Genomic DNA, 18,244 nt, shown 5'->3' with positions numbered 1-18,244 from the left:
TGCAAACTTATGCGCTGAAACAGTATTGTGTAGTTTATTCCGATGGTTAAGATTTATCTGTTTATTATAAATGACAGATTTCTGTTCAGAATTTATTAGGCTTAAAGATTTTGAGAAAAAATATTTTCTCTGTGATATTTTGATTAATTCTGATGTGATGTGATGTGAAAGTCATCGTGTGTCTTCCACAGAACATGCTGTCATATTAGATGAAATAAAGACTTGGAGAGGAATAATGGGTGTGTTGTCTTAGAGTAACTGCACTGATGTGGAAGAATATTCTTTGTGGGACAGAGACATCACAGCCTTCAAGACATAATTTTCTGTGTATGTAAAATACAAGATCACTTTTTCCTTTTCTGTATAATGGAATCTTGTCAGGAATTATGAGGCACAATTTTTCTTTTCTGGGTTTTAACACATTGCTAAAGAAATGGAATTTTTTGCTTATGACAGTGGTAATTGCTAATACTTCACTATGCATGAAAATAACACTAAGATTGGACAAATCTGCAAAAGATATTGTAACAGAGCTGACAACAGCAGTTAATCTTAACATTTGTTTTGCAGCTGGCAAACTGAAAGATATTTTCCATTTCCCTCTGAAGATGTGTCTATGAGATTCATTGTAGCACTATGGTAAATGGGAAAGAATGAACTAAAAATGGGATAGTATAACCTGAATTGTCTGAAAGGCTCAGGAGAAACCTTCTGGTAGACTGCTCATAACTTTGTCTTCCAGCATCTTTAAACTGAGCTTGGTGCACATGTGTCTCCCAGTAATGTTACTGGGAAACACAGCATGGCGGTAACAGCATCCCAATGTCCATTTTACTGCTGGAATCATTCCTGCCTTTCCCTGCACATCCATGGAACCTGCAGCATCACCACTCTTTCTGATAGGAAAGGCAGCCCTTCATTGAATGAAGTCGGGTGACCACTAGTGGAAAGTGTCACTGGTGGGAGGTGAGGTACCCAGGCCCTGGACATGATGCCTGAGCACGGCAGGGCTCAGCTGCCCTAGAGGGACCACAGAATTCTGGGAGGCTGAGGGCTCCCGTGCTGCTGCTACTATGTAGCTGGGTCAGGTTTTGTTTCCTGAAAAATGGAAATGATGAAGGAGGTTGAAACCCACAATTTCTCACTACTGTTTCAGATTATCCTTGAAGATTGGAGTTTTCCCTGCTGTGTCTGTCTGAGATTGTAAGAGAAAGGGAAACCAAAGCATGCAGAATGGGGGAAAAAAAAGAAAACATGCTTCCCCTGTGATGCTAACCCATTGTATATGTAGTAGCTGTAGGAGGGGTCAAAGTCAGTTTTAATCTACTGGGCAGACACATCTGAAGATGAGACAACAGGGCAAAAACTTGCAGCCAAACATGAACTTAGGAAGATTAAAATGTAACTGCTACAAATCCAACAGAGGATACATTGGGAAGTCTCTCAATTCAGCAAAATTGTCACTGTAGTGAAAATAATAAGCAAGAGGTCATTGACTATGCATGAAGTCTGAGAAATATTCCCCCAAGTGCTGTTCTGAATTGGCAAGAATTTGGCTGGAGACAGTGATTGATGCTATTGTGCACTAGCTGCTGTAGAGACCTTATAAGTTTTTAGCAGCAATCTCGTTGCAAAAAACAGAGGGCCAGAAGCAGACCTATTCTTTAAGGAAGCACTACAAAAGTAAAGGTGGAATCACACCAAAAATCTCTCACAGATTTACAATGCTTTAGGAAAAGCTTGGAAGTCTTATGGTAATGTAAGATTATTTACAGCATGAAAGACGTTGAAGTGCAACAACATGCACAAACAGGACTCCATAGTTTAGGACCACAGGTTGGAAAACAATCTCACAAAATGCTGGCAAAGTCAAGTAATTTCATTTTCAAATTGCCTCCCTTTTGTGATAGATGTGCTTAATTTTTTTTCCTGGACAAATGACACATTTTCTTCAATTAAATATGAATTTTAGGACATGCATTTCAATGAGGAAAAAAAAAGACATTGAACCCATTATATCTGAGTTTGACCAAAAACCTGAAAACAAGGTTTTGCACAAATAGCAGGGATGGAAAATGGAAGTGAAAAGGCAGAGACCACTGGCATCAATGTTGCCATCTACAGTGCAGTCAGTCAAGTCAGAAGAGAGAAGGAAAAAAAATGAAAGGAAATCAGGTTAATTGTCAGTTGTCAAACCAGCTCATAATTAAGTGTGAGGAGACCAAAAGATGTGTAGGTGTTTAAAGGCATTTCTAGTAATAAGATGGCATCAAAAGCTTGGTTTCATTTTGATCAGAAAGCAAAGAGTTCAGAAAACTCCTTGATAGACTCTTTCATGAATTCAAGTGGTAAAGGAGCAGTAATGCACAGGTATGTACATGGCCCTTTGCACAAAACCATCTTTGAGCATTTCACCTTTTTCTCTTTCAAAATGCTATGCTGCTCAACCTTCCCACAGGCTAGAAACCATCTCAGATCATCACAGGGGATGAAGACATGCAAGGATTGAGTATAGAAGTGCATTCCTTTGGTTGAAAAAACCCATCAGTGGTGGGGTGTCACATTTAAAGAAAACATGATCTTACTCCTCATAATCTTGTTTCTTTTTAAATGTTAAATGGCTTCAGTCACTTTCTGCTATGGCTCTTTTATCTTGCAGAGGGTGCAAGGGCTGAAAAGGGTTTTAAGAATGAAGGAAAATATTTCCTTTATACAACCACTTCCTCACTTTTCTCCCACCATCTCTCTATCCTGGTTGCATCATGCAGACTTGAGAATGATCGTGTTTTTTTTTTTTTCTTTTCTATTTCAACAGTAAATTGTACATAAAAGTGTTTGGCTCCAGTTCAAAGGGGATTGTCCACACTTTTGTGGCAAGGTTCAGACTTCCCAGGACTTGAAATGAGGAGATGCAGCAGGGTCTCAGGATGTCACTTTTCTAATGCTGAGCTTCCCTCAGGGGCAGGGCTGAGAAGGAGATCCTAAGTTAGGAAAGCCTGCAGGGCTTCCTGGGTGAGGTGCTGGCATTGGGCCAGCTGGTGAGCATCCTGAGGACAGGGCACAGGTGCCGGCCCCTTCTCTGTGGCACAGACCCTCCACCGGCCATCCTCTAACATATGCTCTCACCTGCCCCCTCACTGAGGGTGGCTGTGATAATTAAAGACCTGCAGTTCCCGGATTGTTCAAGGACTTGGTTAAATACAGGCACAAAATTAGCAATGGCAGAACTTCCCGTTCAGGTATACTGAAATATCTCAACAGGTGTTTGAGGGTCCTTTTGTACCATCTATGCTGCAACTTCAAAATTACACTAGTATGAAAATTTCCCTGCTGTTATGGGGTCTGATCTGAAAGTTCATTGCCAAAATGGGAAGATTTGCACTTTGTTGTGCTTCGGATGAGGACTGTCTTCTGCTGCCAGTCATTTTTCAGCTTCCAGTACTGAAAACTCTGGGCTGGGGAGATGGTGGGTCACTTTGAGGGATCTCCAAACTTCTCCATTCTGTTGGATTTTGTTTGATTTAGACCTTGCTGGTTGTGTTTTCCTGAAATGAGAATAGGGAAATGTAGTGCCAGACATACTATTTATGTGTCCACAAAAGATGCAGTAATGAAAACAGCATGGAGTTTGCAGGAGGAGAAGCCCATATCGTGTCAGGGGGGCTGTGTCTCTAAGACACAGACTGTCTCTAAGACAGTCTCTAATTACTGGGACAAGTGGCTGCTGCAGAGGCAAAATCACCATCAGGGCTGAAAGCTCTGTGAGCTGCCCATCTTCCAACATGGAAAGCAGACTTAGACAATGTGTTTTCATTGGCAACTTCAAGGAACAAGATGAAGGAGATGCACAAGAGATGGCAGAAGTCTGTGAGGACAGCTTGCCCTGGTGAAATAACGAAGGAAAGGAAAAAACGACAGAAGCTAAACCACAGCTAGTTCCAGCTAGAGGAGCTAATTAAACAGACCAGGAGGAAGTTCAGAGCAGCAGTATGTCTCAGGCACTGGCTGTTTGTTAACTAGCAACATCCAATTCTCACAGAAGCACCTGGAGAGGTGGTTTTTCAGAGCCATAATGTTCCAAAAGTGTTTCTTTAAAAGCCGACAGCTGGAGTTAGTGACAGATGGTGAAAGCGTAGAGAAAGCAGAAATTAAAACCAGAGGGCAAAATGGGAATTGTAATGCTAGTACCAAACATTCCTGACGGGTGAGATTCAGTCATCCATGGATAATAAGCATGCTGTTGCAAGTCCCCGTGGCATCCCAGAACTAAAGTTTGAGTGAAACATAGTCCTTTGGAGGGCCATGTATGTGGGAACCATATGTCTCCCAAGGAGAACAGCTAGTCTCAAGAAACTGGCTCAAGGGATTTCTGAATTTCTAATAAGTGATCTGGAGCAAAGCAGAGAGAAAATGAAGCATGATCCCAAGGAAAGGTCTCCCTCTGCATATGTGTGTGTGTGTTAGCCTGCAGCTTGTTTGCTTTGCCATAAGATTTGTAGTGATTCCCACATGCTGAAGCTCCAGGTAATTCAACATGTAGACAGGGTTAAAAAGCAAGAAGGTCAAAGAATGAAAAATGAGCAGATGTAGTGTGATTAGGAAAGATGAGAACACCTTGTGGAGCTCAAAGCAGGTAAAGAAAGTAAGGTATTCCTTAATATGCAACACAGTGTAGAAAGAATGGGATGGGAGAATGAGAAAAGTGAAGCTGCTGCTATTAAGATACGGGCTCAGAGTCAATAGGAGAATCTCTGTCAGAAAGGCTTTAGGTTCCTAAGTCTGAAATTATGATTCAGAAAACCCTGTCAACTCATTGCTTCCCTCCAGAAACGTCCCTCATGCAGGCCAGAAAGTTCCCTTGGTAGCTAAAGGTCTCCATTGTGCCAAGGGCCTGACCTGAGCAGGACTTTTGCTTTGCAATGAGTGACAGGCCTTGGTTGTTCAGTGGCAGGGGTAGGTTCCTGCCAGCCTTATGCTTTAGAGAACAGCTGGACAGCTCAAACAAATGAACCAATAGTAGAATTTTGGTAAGTCCTGGAGACACTGGGGCTCCCCAGTTTCCTTGCCTTGGCTGCCGTTGCTGGTTCAAGGGATCTCTTTGCTTGCTGAGTCTCCATTATCCGTAACTCTCTGTGGGTCCTGGATTGGCAAGCCAAGGAGATCAGCTCCATGTTTCCATTGTAAGGAGAAAGATTCCTGGGAAGCTGGCTTCTAAGCTAAACTAGAATTGTCATCAAAATTTGTGCTAGAGACAAGGATGACATGTTCTCCCAAAAGGCTTGCACAGCCTTCTAGGGCTTGGCAGAAGAGCGATTAGCTTCCCTAGACATCTATTGTCATCCTGAACAGTGGAGAAAAACCCACAAATGAGATCAGTAAGCTAATAAACTTGAAAAAAATAGCTTTGAGTGCAGGAGATGTTTATACTTAAAGGAAGAGAAAGGTAGTGCTCCCTTTGCTGAGGCAGGGCAGGTGATCCTTGAGACCTCATGCTCCAAATATATTTCCTGAGTTCCCATGTAAGCCCGTTTTTCTCCGCAGCCAAGACCCACACCATAGGATCAATCACACAGAATCATACAGAATCATTTATGTTGGAAAAGACCTCCAAAATCATTGAGTCCAACCTTTGACCAATCACCACCTTGTCAACTAGACCATAGCACTAAGTGCTATTCCAGTTGTTTCTTGAACATCTCCAGGGATGGTGACTCCACCACTTCCCTGGGCATTCCATTCCAATGCTCAACAATCCTTTCATGAAGAAATTCGTCCTGATGTACAACCTGAACCTCCCCTGGTGCAGCTTGAGGTGAGACCCTCTGAATTTTACTATGGCAGCCAGGCAAAAATGATTAACACCAGACTTCTGCCTTGGGGCTAGTGTCAGCTGGAAAAATATCAAATCTGGGGACAAAGGAGAAGGAGAAAAGAAATATTTTTTTCCCCAGAATGATTTATCACCAGCTATTTGAGTCTGACCAGATGTCTGCAATGTTGGAAGCTGTCTTGAGGAAGGGGAATTTATTAATTTAAGGAGGTACAAAACCTTTCACAGTGGGCCATATTTGTTAAAGACAAGACTAACTCAGGAGCTGCCAGGCACAGCATTTAGCTGCTTGGCTGAGTGCTCACCTGCGTGTGTGTGCAGCCTGAGCAGACGCCCTCTTCTTGCCTGTTACTCAAACAAGCAGTTGCCTTTGGTCTGGGACAAGTAGAGGATTTCAAGACCCAGAAGGATTAAAGAAAAAAAGAAGAGCGATCCCAACCCTGCAGTTTAGTATTTACTAGCAAATGGGAGAGCCCTGCAATTTGCTTAGCCCATATTGGCATTTTACATTTACATCATGGGATGAAACAGGTTAAGAGTTTTGGATGCTGGCACCAGAGCCCATGGCATCCCTACAGAGAGCAAGTGGCTGCTGTGTGCTGTCTGTGGTACAACAGCTTGTGTTTATCACTGCAGTGTGTGTCACACAGCCAGGGAGGGCTACAGGGTCACTCAACCCCAAACTCCTCTCCCTGGGGAGGGTCCCAGACATAAGGTTGCTGCATTTGGAAAGGCAAAAAGGGGAAAGCTGTGATTCACAGAGAGCTCTGTCCTGGTAGATTGTTTGTTGAAAATGTGCTCTGAGAATGTCTGTTGAATCACATTCCCAAAATACTAAACCAGAGCAAACAGCTAGTACCTAGCCTGAAGTGAGGTGCTGAATTGTCTGAATGGAGTAAACTGAGCCCAGACAGAAGCTTTACTAAAATTCCTCAAAGGATTATACAGTCAAGTGGAGATGCCTCGGGCTAACTCTGGTGTGGGATTTAAATGCCAGCTAAGTTGGGTGTATGAACACCTAATTTTAGGAGCTAGGCTTTCCAAAAGATGTCAGAAGTGCCTGCCAGAACTTTATGAGAACAGAGGAAAAGTAAACCTAGATCTCAAAACAGGATTCAGAGTAGCTATCAGGTTAAGCATTAAGTCACAGGAGGTCAAACCATACATGTGAGGCACCTGGAGGGGCTGAAGTTCTGCAGCACCCAGGGCACCAACACCAACATCTATGTCTGAATTCCCCATTCTCTCCCTGGAAGAGGGTCCGATGTCTGCTCCTGAAAAGGAGGGGCCTCTATTTATCTAGTGACTGGGAAATAACTAACTAATCCTGCAAGTGTTCATCTCAAGTGCTGGGTAACCCATTTCTGTATCTACACAGTGGGTAGCCTGCCTCTTCCATGAACTCCTTGGATGGGCACTGCATCTTCTCTTCAGCCTGTCTCTGACCCCATCTCCTCTTGATCCTGCCTGGAGCCCGCGGCTGGGCACTGGACCTGGTACACTGCCCGTCTCAGGGGTTGTTGATGGCTCCCATTCCCAGCTCCCAGATCTGCCCACCATGGTCTGACCCTGTGGGACGGCACCCATCAGCGAGGGCATGGTCTGTGCTGGTGTCCCCCTCGCTCCCAGATCCCTCATCTAACAACTGAGGCCACTATTGGCTGCCCCCAAGGGAAACTGGGCTGTCCAGAGGAACTCAGCCTTAGTGACCACATCACTTGGCACAGGCTGCAGCTGACATGTAGGATAAGGGAGCCGCTAAACAGAGCACATATATCTTTCGGGGGAGGATCAGATGGGGCAGCACCTGGGCACTGTCCCAGTCTTGGAGGGTTCCCCCATTGCTGGAGTCTAGATCCCTGTCAGCTATTTGGTGGTGGTCAAAAGGGAGGCTCAGCTAGAGGCTGCCATGCCTTTTCAGCTGGTTAGAGAGCCAACTCTCCTGACCAAAACCTGTCCTCCATTCCCACTCAGCTGCCCTCAGCCACCAATGGAGGCCACCGCTGTTGCCACACAATAAAGTCCATCTGCACCACGGCCTTCAGAGCAGGGTGAAGTGGCTGAGGGATTAAATGATTCAGTCTATCACATCCCTCCTCAAATTACTAGTACGTCATCCTCAGCTGCCTAAGTAAGAGCCAAATAGAGAACTTGCATGGTTCAGTGACTACAGCTAAGCACCAGCCTGATGGCTGTTGTAGGACCTTGGGATGAGCTACATGTCTCAAAAACAGCCTCTGACAGCTATGGGGAACAGCTCTTCCTTAGGCTTCATAAGCAGGAACTCCATCAGCCTGTGCCACTGAAAACAAAAATATACATTTCTTACCCCCTTCATCTCCTGTGACGTGACACATCTGTATTTCCCTGGTGACTGCTCCCCTTTTTTTCAACAAGTCCTTCTACGATGGGTGTCTTGCCCCCCCCCAGTCTCACTGAGGGACTGAAGAGGCCACAACATCCCTCTGCTCTTAATGCTCTGATGGATACTCCCTTGCACCTAATTAGATCAGTAAAGCAGAAACCAGTGCACATTGTTGTTAAACCCTGAGGGACAGTAAGCATGTTTTCACAGAAAGAATGCCTCTCCAGGATGTCCACCATCAGGGTGATTCTTTCTCTGATCCAGAATTGCTGTCTCTGGTTGGCAGAAAAAGTTGCCCAATTCTCAGCACAGGGAATGTTAGCAGTCAAAGAGGATGGTTACTTGTCTCAAACACTGTTAAGGCCACAGAAGAGAGGAATTTGTGACAGGAAGGTGCTAATTCCAGGTCTGGTAAAGGTAAGATCTGGTTAGCACATCCTAGTTAACACATCTGGACAAAATTTGCCCATTGTGACAGACTCTGGAAAAGATCAACTGCTTATACGCATACCACCAGTCAAAGAAAGATCATCCCAGGCAGCATCTGTGACCACAAAGAGCAATGGAAGCCCCCTGAATATGTCTCTGTGGATACCCAAAACTTGGACTGTATAAAGGTGGTACTGTTTTCCGGGTGTTAGGAAGATAAATTCCATGATCTCAGACCTAGAGGGGGTTAACAAAGCTTGGGGAGAAGGACGTATCACTATCAGTAGATATAAAGAATATAGCATTTAGGGGCCACAAGGACATCTGGCAGAACTTCCAAGATAAGGAAAAAACTAATAAAACCAACTCAACAACTGTGCTGAAATCAGGTCTGACTGAGTAAAAGATAATTCCGGCAGGGGCAGATGGCAACCACTGACTCATGCCCACTGACTCAAAAGAAGAGAGAGCTTGAGTGTGCAGACTAATCAGCATCAGAAGAAAGAGAATCGTTTAACCACTAGAAGATATAATACTAATTAATATGAGAACTATGTAACTTGTAGTCAATAAGCATTAATTCCTTTGTTTGCTAAAATGTATCAACAGTGAAAAGATTTGATAGTTGGCAGTGGGCTTTGTGGACTTGCTACCAAGCACCCCTTTCTGTGCAGAATTTCACAGAATTACAAATGGGGCCCCACTCCCCACCACCGAGAAGCCCAGGGTGAAGAAGGGCCAATGGGATGCTGCTGGAGCCACGGGTGATGACTATCTCTCTCTCTCTCCCCCGGCTTCCATCTGCAATTTTCTACTTATTTCTATCTCTCTACTTCACATTTATTGTTAAATAAAATCCGTATTGTTGACTTCGATATATGGTCTCGTGAGCCCCTCAATTCGGGCAGAGCCATCTCTCACTAATCAGATCTTAACAGGGAACAAGCACCAAAAATAATGAAAGCAGTCCAAAATCTAATGAAATGGTCACAACAACTGTAGAATTCATTAGATGGAAGCGATTTCGTAACTTTGATACCCCTCCCCCTCAATCGACTTCCTCTGGCAAGAGCAGTGGCCCTGGGAGGCTCCAGCAGGCAGGAAGAATGGGCAGCAGGCCCACAGCAGCAAACTGTTTAATGACTGGGTTGTTGTGCAAGTGACTGTCATCTGTGAGAGGAGGATGTTTTCCAATTTGTCCTTGGCAGCCAAAGCTTTGCTGGAGGACAACCACATTGCAAATATGAGGAATTTCAAGAATTTCTGCTTTTGCTTTTGTGCATTTTGAGTAATGGGTGCTCTTGTGAAGATCAGATTTGGATCTGCATTTCCTTGAAGCTCAAGGAGGGCTAAGCATCTCTAATCAGGAAAAGTAATCCCTTTAATTTAAAAATACAGCTGGAGGTTTGTTTACATAGAGTCAAAAATAGAGGCTTCCCAAGCTCAGTTTATAGGCAGTGATCATGAATGGTTATTTCACTTTTTTACTGTAATTCAAAGTTTTCCTAGTACCTGTGTCTACCTGGTGAAACACAAAATGAAACATAAAATTCAAGAGCTGAAGCTTGGGTCCTTGTGAATGGTCATAGATCTCAGCTTTATGCCATTCATGATGAAAACACAGTTCTCATACTAAGAAGCTTTCAACTAATCCAAGAAGCAGTTTCAGCAGTGGAATGTTAATTGTCAACACTAAATCTATGAAGTAGGAAGTATTCAACAGCTTGGCCCAGCTACTGAAAGAGATACCTGCACATACCTACATTAAAAAGCTTGTTCTACTACAGCAGAGCTTCCTCTGAAATACAGCACTACCAAACAACAGCATATTCTGTTGAGCAATGACACTAATTCATTTGAAACAATCAGAAGACAGTAAGTTTGAAACAATCAGAAGACAATTGTTTATCTGCTCCTGTTACTGCTCCAAAGGATTCTAAATACCGAAATGCCCGAGCCCTTTACTCAGTTTCTTTCTCAGGAAGGAAACAATAGTCCATGTTACAGCACTCCGTCACTTGCTGTCACGACATGCTGTTGTTGCACACCAGAAATGGCCTAAAAGCATAAAGCAGCACAGAGAACAGTTTTTCACCAGCTAAGCATTCTCACCCAAACTTCTAAAAATTTGCATTAACTGATGTATAACTAACTAATGAATAAATTCCTCAGTTATTTAGTATGTTCATGATTGCTCAATGACTGCTAGGTGGCAAAGCAAGCATTAATTTTTTCTCTTGCTCTTGTCTTCTGACACTCTTGAAGTCCACAGGAGAAGAGAATATATTATTGATGGTATCATGGAAATGCAATGAATCTTCATGTTTTATCAGTTCTTCTACTAAGGAGACGTCAGAGGTTAAGTACAGCTCTTAGCAGGGAAAGAAAAGCAGCATAAAAATTATGGTGCTAAGAACTAAATGGAATTGCCACCTATGAGTTCAGGTGACTCACTGAATTAAGGTATTTCGTGCAGCTCAACCTACAGCTGGTCCGTAGCTTCACTGTGTACAATCTTACATTGTAATACAATCTTGCTTCCTAAAACCAGGAAATTCCACCCCCCTCCATGTCTGGGGGAATGCTTATTTTGGAGCCCACACAGCAAACATTCACACAGTCTCCTGAAGTACTGAAAGGAATCAATACAAATGCTACAAAATCAAGACCTTTCTATTGCTTTTATTCTGATTATTTCCTTAGTATTTTGACAGTGAGGATAAGATGAAAATTATAGATAATATTTTGGGCCTAATAACGCCCTGTGTAGATTATAGACAAATACCTAATTTACTGCTTAGTTAGCCCTATCAGATACCTACGTAATACGTGTGTCATTTAAAACCACATGTGTTTCCATACTTTAGGAGCTTCAAGAATATCTCCTTCCTTTTTTGCACACAGAAAGCATGAGAGGCATTGCAAGTAGTGCATACACACAAATTGTAGTCTTCTGAGCCACACATGGCAGGCTAGTAATGTCACAATGGCAGGGACATCATCCATACATTGACTCCAGCTGTGGAAGCTGGAAATGTTTAAGGATATCACCACATATGACTCTTGCTATTCAGACTTTCAGCATTAAGCTTACCCTGCATTGGTTTAAGGGCATGAGCACCAAGTTTGTTCCTTGTCCCTGCTACTCTTGCTAGAAAGCCAAAGGGATGTCTACAGAACAGAGATTCTCACTGACATGTTACTGCTTAGCTTTGGTTTTAAATGTTGAATTTTCAGTTGCTGTTACAGAAAATTAGGAGGAAGAGCCAAATTACAGTCCTCCTAGTCCAGAATTTCAATTCATTTCTGTGGATGACAGTAGCTAGTCTAGCTTCCACTAAGGGACTCTGCCACAAGGATTTCTCTGTCATGAATAAACTGAATACACGAGCTTATTCAGAAATGCCTATTCAGAAATAATGTTATCTTGAGGACACACTGTAGTTATCTTCAGGGACATGAGAACTGGAAGGCTACCTCACCTCCCCCTCCTGCCAGGGCAAGGCCAAAAAAATGCCCGAGGAATGCTTTTTCTTTTCCTGGCATGCAGTATGGAAAGGTAGAAGTAATTAAAAGAACATATGGAGAAATGTACAAAGTTGCCAAACCTGGCTGTTTAAACAGCATGGCCTATCCAAATCCTGAAAGGTCTGCACAGGGAGACAATTGCACAAAAGCTGTCTACTGAAGATTTTCAAAACAGAAGAGCTTGGCAGAAATTGGGTGCTTGTTATTAGCCTGACTTCCTAGTCCCTCCCTTGGCCCTTCCCCCTAAATCCTACTCAGCTTGGAAAACCCCTTTCACAGGAGAGGCTGTCAGGAAGAGCCTATAAGCAGACTTTTAGGCAATCCTGAGGGGCAACCTCAGGCTAAAAATAAATAAATGACCTGACATCACAGATGTCTGAAAGCTGCTGCTTGCCATATCGAATCCAAAAGTACTGCTGCTCATGTTACTGCCTTCCTACAGACAGATGGTAAAGTAGAGCCAAGTCAAGAAAATCCTGGTGAAAGAGGAGAAACCCTAGGTGTCAGAAACAGGTGCCTCCAAACTCTGTCTTGAGCGTCCTTTATACTTACATACCCACAGACCAACTGCCCTTCTTCCACCTCTAGACATAAAATGCAGCATCCAGCTGAAGTCCGTATATATTTTTTTTTTTTGCAGCTACCAAAATGTAAATTAACTCTGTTGCAAAGGAATTCAAATATCTCTCTCTGCGAAGAACATGAAGACTCTCAGGTTTTAAAAATACTTCTGACCTTTTTCACATAAATCAACTCTGATGTAAATACATACTCATGGGAGCAAAGACAACTAAGATATCTTTACATCAGTTCTGAAGAGTATCAGAAGGAGGAATATGTAAAAAATTAATTTATTTCCACTTAAAACCAGATTTTACTTCATGTAGCATAAGCCTCTTCCAGGACTTTTTTTCTTGTTTTGATCTTGGTGCAAAACATTAGTATCTATTTTCTAAGAAACGTGATTTTGAAAAAGCAGATAGTTGTAAGGAGGTTACCTTGCCCAGCTAGTGAATTTTGCTTCAGGTACTGGAAATAAAAGCCACAAAATACAGAGCATCTTCATAAAATAGCATTTCCACTACAGAGAAAAGAACTTAACCTTGAAACTAGACTAACAGAAATTTCATTAAGTTTTATACAGCAGGAATGGTTTGGCTCCAGGTCTATTTAATCCAAGCCCTGAAGGTTTAAATCCCACTATATTACAAGAGCATTACTAGCTCAGACTTAATTACAGATTCCAGTTGGAGCACGACCCTTTCTGCCCCAAAAGCAGCAACTCAGCTAATAAGACAGCTCTGCAACATCATTCTTTTGGCCCCTTAATCTTGAACTTGGCATACCTGATTAATATAAAATAAATGCCAACATTAATACCCTGTTATGGAAATGCCTTCCCGGTACTGATACCAGCATTCTACAAGGGATACTCTTGAACATCTATTTTGTGAGTGGTTCTCCAGCAAGCCAGCTCCACCTTCAACATTACTGATTGTCACTCAATGAGAAATTTTGGTTCCAACTCTCCCGATTATGGGTCATCTGTCCTGACACTGAGTCATTCAGTGCAGAAGGCTTCAGGAGGAAAAGGAGTTATTTTTAACTTGTGCCAGAAGTTTTGTGTTTGAACAACTGGAGAACAAGGAAAAGCATTTTTAGGAACAAAGACATGGACAGAGGTGGCTGTGCCCAAACCACGCACCGACACAGTTGTGTGTCTATTTCTTGAATGTCTCAGGACCATTTTTTCCACACACCCTATCCTGCAAAGCTCTGTATCAGAGGTGAAGTTCTGCCCTCTTGATGATAACTATAAATTTAACAGAAGGCCACATGCCACAACTGTGAGGTGTTACAAGTGGACGTGGCACTGCTTCATGGGTTGTTCTTGCCACGTGGTTAAGCTGTTGAAAATTTTCAGATGACCACAGAATTTCAGATGATCACATACCTCTGGGAAAAGGAGGGTGCTGAACCTGAACCCTGTTTTCAGAGCCTGGAGGGGAAAAACTCCCACAGCTCCCTATTCTGAGTGTTTTAATGCAATGCTGTGATCAGAATGCATCAGTTCACAGAGAATCTTGTAAACAACTGTAATGCCCACAGATAACATACAGGTTTTAGTGTGGTATTTCACAGGAAAGCAGAAAGCCTCTATTATTTTCCTCCTAAAATCAAATTATGTATAATAAGGGCCTGAAGGGGATGATCCTCCCTGGATTGCAGAGGGAATCAAAAGAAGTCTAGATCACGAGGGAAACACAGAGTGAATCTGATATAAATTTATTTTTATTTTTGATGATGTTTAGAGCAGCCCCCTCCTCTTTTAAATACCACTCCCTTCTCCTTTTGCACAGAGACACTGTTTGCTTAGAGATGAAACTCCTGAGAGATGAGCCTGGAGTTAAAATACAGGTCTTAGGGTCTAAGAGTGAATACAATGACAATCATGATTCTGGAAGAATATATCAGTTCATCCAAAACTGAGAAGCAGTGATGTCTTCTGGAAGGGTAATAATAATAATAATAATAATAATAATAATTGGTAGAATACTTTTTTCCCTGCAACATCAAACTCTAATTGCTGCAGTGCATCAGAGTTTAGACAGTTAGTAGGCAAATACTCACATCTACTTTATAGCTCTACAGCCTGGATGGGAAAAATGGCAGTTTAAATACTGTATCTGTGTCAAATCATTAGGGAGTCTGACTACAAGCTCTTCTTGTTTTGCAGCCAAAACTTGGCTATATTTGTATGTTCAGATTTTGGCTTGTTAGAGAACCTTCTGACAAAGGCATCAGGAAAAGGTGAACTTGAAACATCCAGACAAAGTTGTGGGTTTGAGATGACTTTTTTGGTTATGTTTTGTGTTTGTTTTTGTTTGTTTGTTTAAATCAGTGTCTGGTCTACTCTTCAGAAACAATTAAAGAGATAACTTCTGATGGGTTGTTGAAGCCTATCTACATAGCTTGACTGAGATTACAATGAGAATCTAAGAATTCTTCAAGTTTTCCAGCCTCCAGTTTTCTCTTCTGTGTAGGAATAAATGGAAGAAAACTGGTGACATTTTGAAGTCTCTTTGGAAAGAAAGAACAATTTAGCAACATCATTATTATAGATTGTAACATGTTTATGAACAGCATGTAACAGAAGGTTTTTAATAATATTTTACTCAACCAGATTACTGTCTCTTCAGTACTTCACGGTTATCACTGAACACCTTCAATTTACATTCTAAAATAAATTACTGTGTAAATAAAGTATGCTCACAGTTCTTGTATGTGGACAGTACTTACATTTAATTACAAATGATCTGGATATGTTTATAGGTGTGAAATACATTAAAATTGTTTACAGAAAATAAGCTCAACTAGCACTAACTTTGGAATCTAATTTTCACAACAGTACTAAGATTAGCTCAGTTATTTATTTGAACATGCTTTTCAAAATGTATTTTGGAATGCAGTAAAAAAGAAATTCAAAGAAATGCCAAAAAAAGGGAAGCACAGAAGATCAAAACTCCATAGCAGGTCAGATCAATAAAATATTACACTGCACTTCTTAAATGTAAGTACTACACCAAGTAGTAGTGTGGCTGTTCTTAAATGGTGTTAAAGCCCTTGTTTTCTAAAGAAGACAGTAATATGCATTTTGCCTATTCAATCCAATCAAGATTTAGACACCGTGCTATAAAAGCAAACATATCTGACACTTCTTCTATAACTTTAGCAGTTGGCTTTCCTGCTCCATGCCCAGCCTTGGTGTCAACATGGATGAGAAGTGGATTGGTTTGTTTACGGCTTCGGCCCACAATATATTGCAGAGTAGCAATAAACTTCAGTGAATGCAGAGGGACCACACGATCATCATGGTCCGCTGTGAGCAGCAGCATAGAGGGATACTGGATGCCATCTTCTTCTGGTAGCTTGACATTGTGGAGTGGAGAGTACCTGAGAAAAGCACACAAATGTTTACATATTTTTTCCTTAAGACCCAACAAGAAGGATCTCTGGCTCTCAAATGTGAAGCAAGTGTTTCTTTAATTTCAGAAGACATATGTGTACATCGCACAGAAATGTCCAAAATATCAGGAAGGATAAGAGGGAAACTACAGCAGAAGCTATCAAGTCCATAGCAGGATCCATCCTACTGGAAACAGGGAAATTGAGACTTTTTCCCAGCATACATATCCCCAGCAGCCTATGCTTGTGGATGGCTTCATCCCATGCAAATCTGGAAACAGTCTCTGATGGTAAGCCACAAGTGCTGTACAGTTACTAAATTTGCTCTCTCCCTCCAATATTTAGGCCACCTTTGAACATGCACATATGCTGAGGAAATGCCATGCAGGAAATGGAAAGAACTGTAAGTTTTTCTGCTTTCAATAGGTGACTTTGATTCCTAGTTTTTGAGCAATGAATAATCTAACTTTCAAAATTTGCCTTCTTTTCAGGAGAATTTGCATCTCTCGGCCACTGTAACATAACATAAAAGGTGTATCTACATATGTCAACACAAAGTACTTTAATTTAGAAATTAAATGTAATAATAAGTTACAAAAAATTCCATCTAACCATTTCATTCTTTATCTAGACAAAGTTACACCTACTAAGAATGTTACCTTTCCTAAATCATGAGTAGGATACTGTTTTCCCCCCTATTTCATAACTGGAAATACAGAAGGAAATTTTGCTTTATTTTTGAATGAACTTTGCCCTTGGAGGAGTACCCATTAAGTAGTTCAAATTATTTTTAAGAATACGTGACAATATTTGAGCGTCTAACCTAACAGATTCTTTGTTTCCTCACTTCCATCTAAGGAACAATGTAAGTATATGTAAAGGCACCATCTAAGCAACATTACATATATATCTTAATTGATAAGAAATTGCCAGCACTTGAAAAGGAGACAAAGGTATATTTCAGGTATTGCCATATGAGATGTTTCTAAAATTGTGCATTTAGATTTTGTGAGTAAGTATGTGTGTAAATAGGTATGGAGTGTTCATGCGGCACATGTTCCTTTTAATATCTAAGCATCTATTTTATATCTTTATATTTAGATATATTTAATATATGAATATCTATTTAATATCTAAAGACCAATCAAATTGTTTAGTATGTATGAAGCATTTTTCTGGAATGTCAATCTTCATTATTGAAGAAAGACAAATGCAGTAACTGAAGATGAGGTTCCACAAAAAATATTTTAAAATGATGGCACTTACTCTAACACACCATGTTAGCCATAGCCAATATGTAGATCATTTCTGTTCCCGCACAGCTGCCTGTCCCATATATTTTTAATTTTTCTTAAAATAATCTTTCTAGACCTCTCAGGAAGGAGTTAAGAAATTAATTAATATCCTGTTATGGTCTACTGCCATTCAATTCCAACAAATACATCCCATCCATATTGTATAACAATTCACAGTGGTGACTCTCTCTCCCTTACAATAAAAAATACAATTTATGTACTGGTTGACTTGAGAATATTCTGTTGTAATAGTCTAAAGGAGTCATTATCCAGAAAGAAAACCTTACGAGTTGCTAAAACCTGCTAGGAGAACAAGGTCTTTGAAAATAGGACCAGTTGACTCAACAGGACTTTGAAGATAGTCTTTAATTCAAAACCGACTTGTAAGGAAATACAGAACTCCCCAAATTCAGTGGAGGACAGGATGAAATAATTACTCGAATAGATATTGATCATGACAACCTGAAACTCTTGAGCAGACTATGCTTTTTAACAACCACGGGAGTATTTAAAGGCACTTACTTGCACAGCCATTCAAACTGCTCTTTACAGTCGGAGCAACCGTAGTCACTGGTCCAAGCATGGCCAATGGTGTACTTGTGGAACTTGAGCATGTCCATCACTCCCACTTGGGCAATAACACAACCAAATAGGTCAGGGCGCTGATTGGCACAGGCAGCTTCAACAGAAAAACAATTGTATTAGTATTCATATCTTAAAGAATTAAGCTCAGCAGTAAAAGGTCCACTGCCAAGTTCATGAAAGACCAACTTCCAAAAAGCTTTCATAAACTCAAAGTTTATTAAAAAAAAAGAAAGTAAAACTGTTAAA

At 41.3% G+C, this 18,244-nt stretch overlaps 1 protein-coding gene and 1 long non-coding RNA gene across 2 annotated transcripts in view; one reads left to right on the top strand and one right to left on the bottom strand.

Moving 5' to 3' along the window:
- Positions 1-5,698: 5,698 nt before the first annotated feature.
- On the top strand, positions 5,699-7,407 carry LOC113967593. Its single transcript, XR_003534229.1, has 3 exons — positions 5,699-5,812; positions 5,952-6,040; positions 7,216-7,407. It is a non-coding gene; the product is annotated as an uncharacterized LOC113967593 (long non-coding RNA).
- A 5,356-nt stretch (positions 7,408-12,763) lies between these two features.
- PREP (prolyl endopeptidase) overlaps positions 12,764-18,244 on the bottom strand; it is a 95,469-nt gene continuing 89,988 nt past the window's right edge. The window contains exons 14-15 of the mRNA XM_027694115.1: positions 17,936-18,092; positions 12,764-16,106 (exon numbers count right to left, since the gene is read on the bottom strand). Of these exons, the coding sequence (XP_027549916.1) occupies positions 15,812-16,106; positions 17,936-18,092 (452 nt within the window). The 3' untranslated portion in view covers positions 12,764-15,811. The remainder of the gene's footprint in view (positions 16,107-17,935; positions 18,093-18,244) is intronic.

This window comes from Neopelma chrysocephalum, unplaced genomic scaffold, assembly GCF_003984885.1.
Source record: "Neopelma chrysocephalum unplaced genomic scaffold, ASM398488v2 Primary Assembly neopelma1_23, whole genome shotgun sequence".
NCBI classification, from domain to species: domain Eukaryota; kingdom Metazoa; phylum Chordata; class Aves; order Passeriformes; family Pipridae; genus Neopelma; species Neopelma chrysocephalum.
The sequence above is the reverse complement of the archived record's forward strand: the minus strand, read 5'-3'. Positions and strand labels throughout refer to the sequence as shown.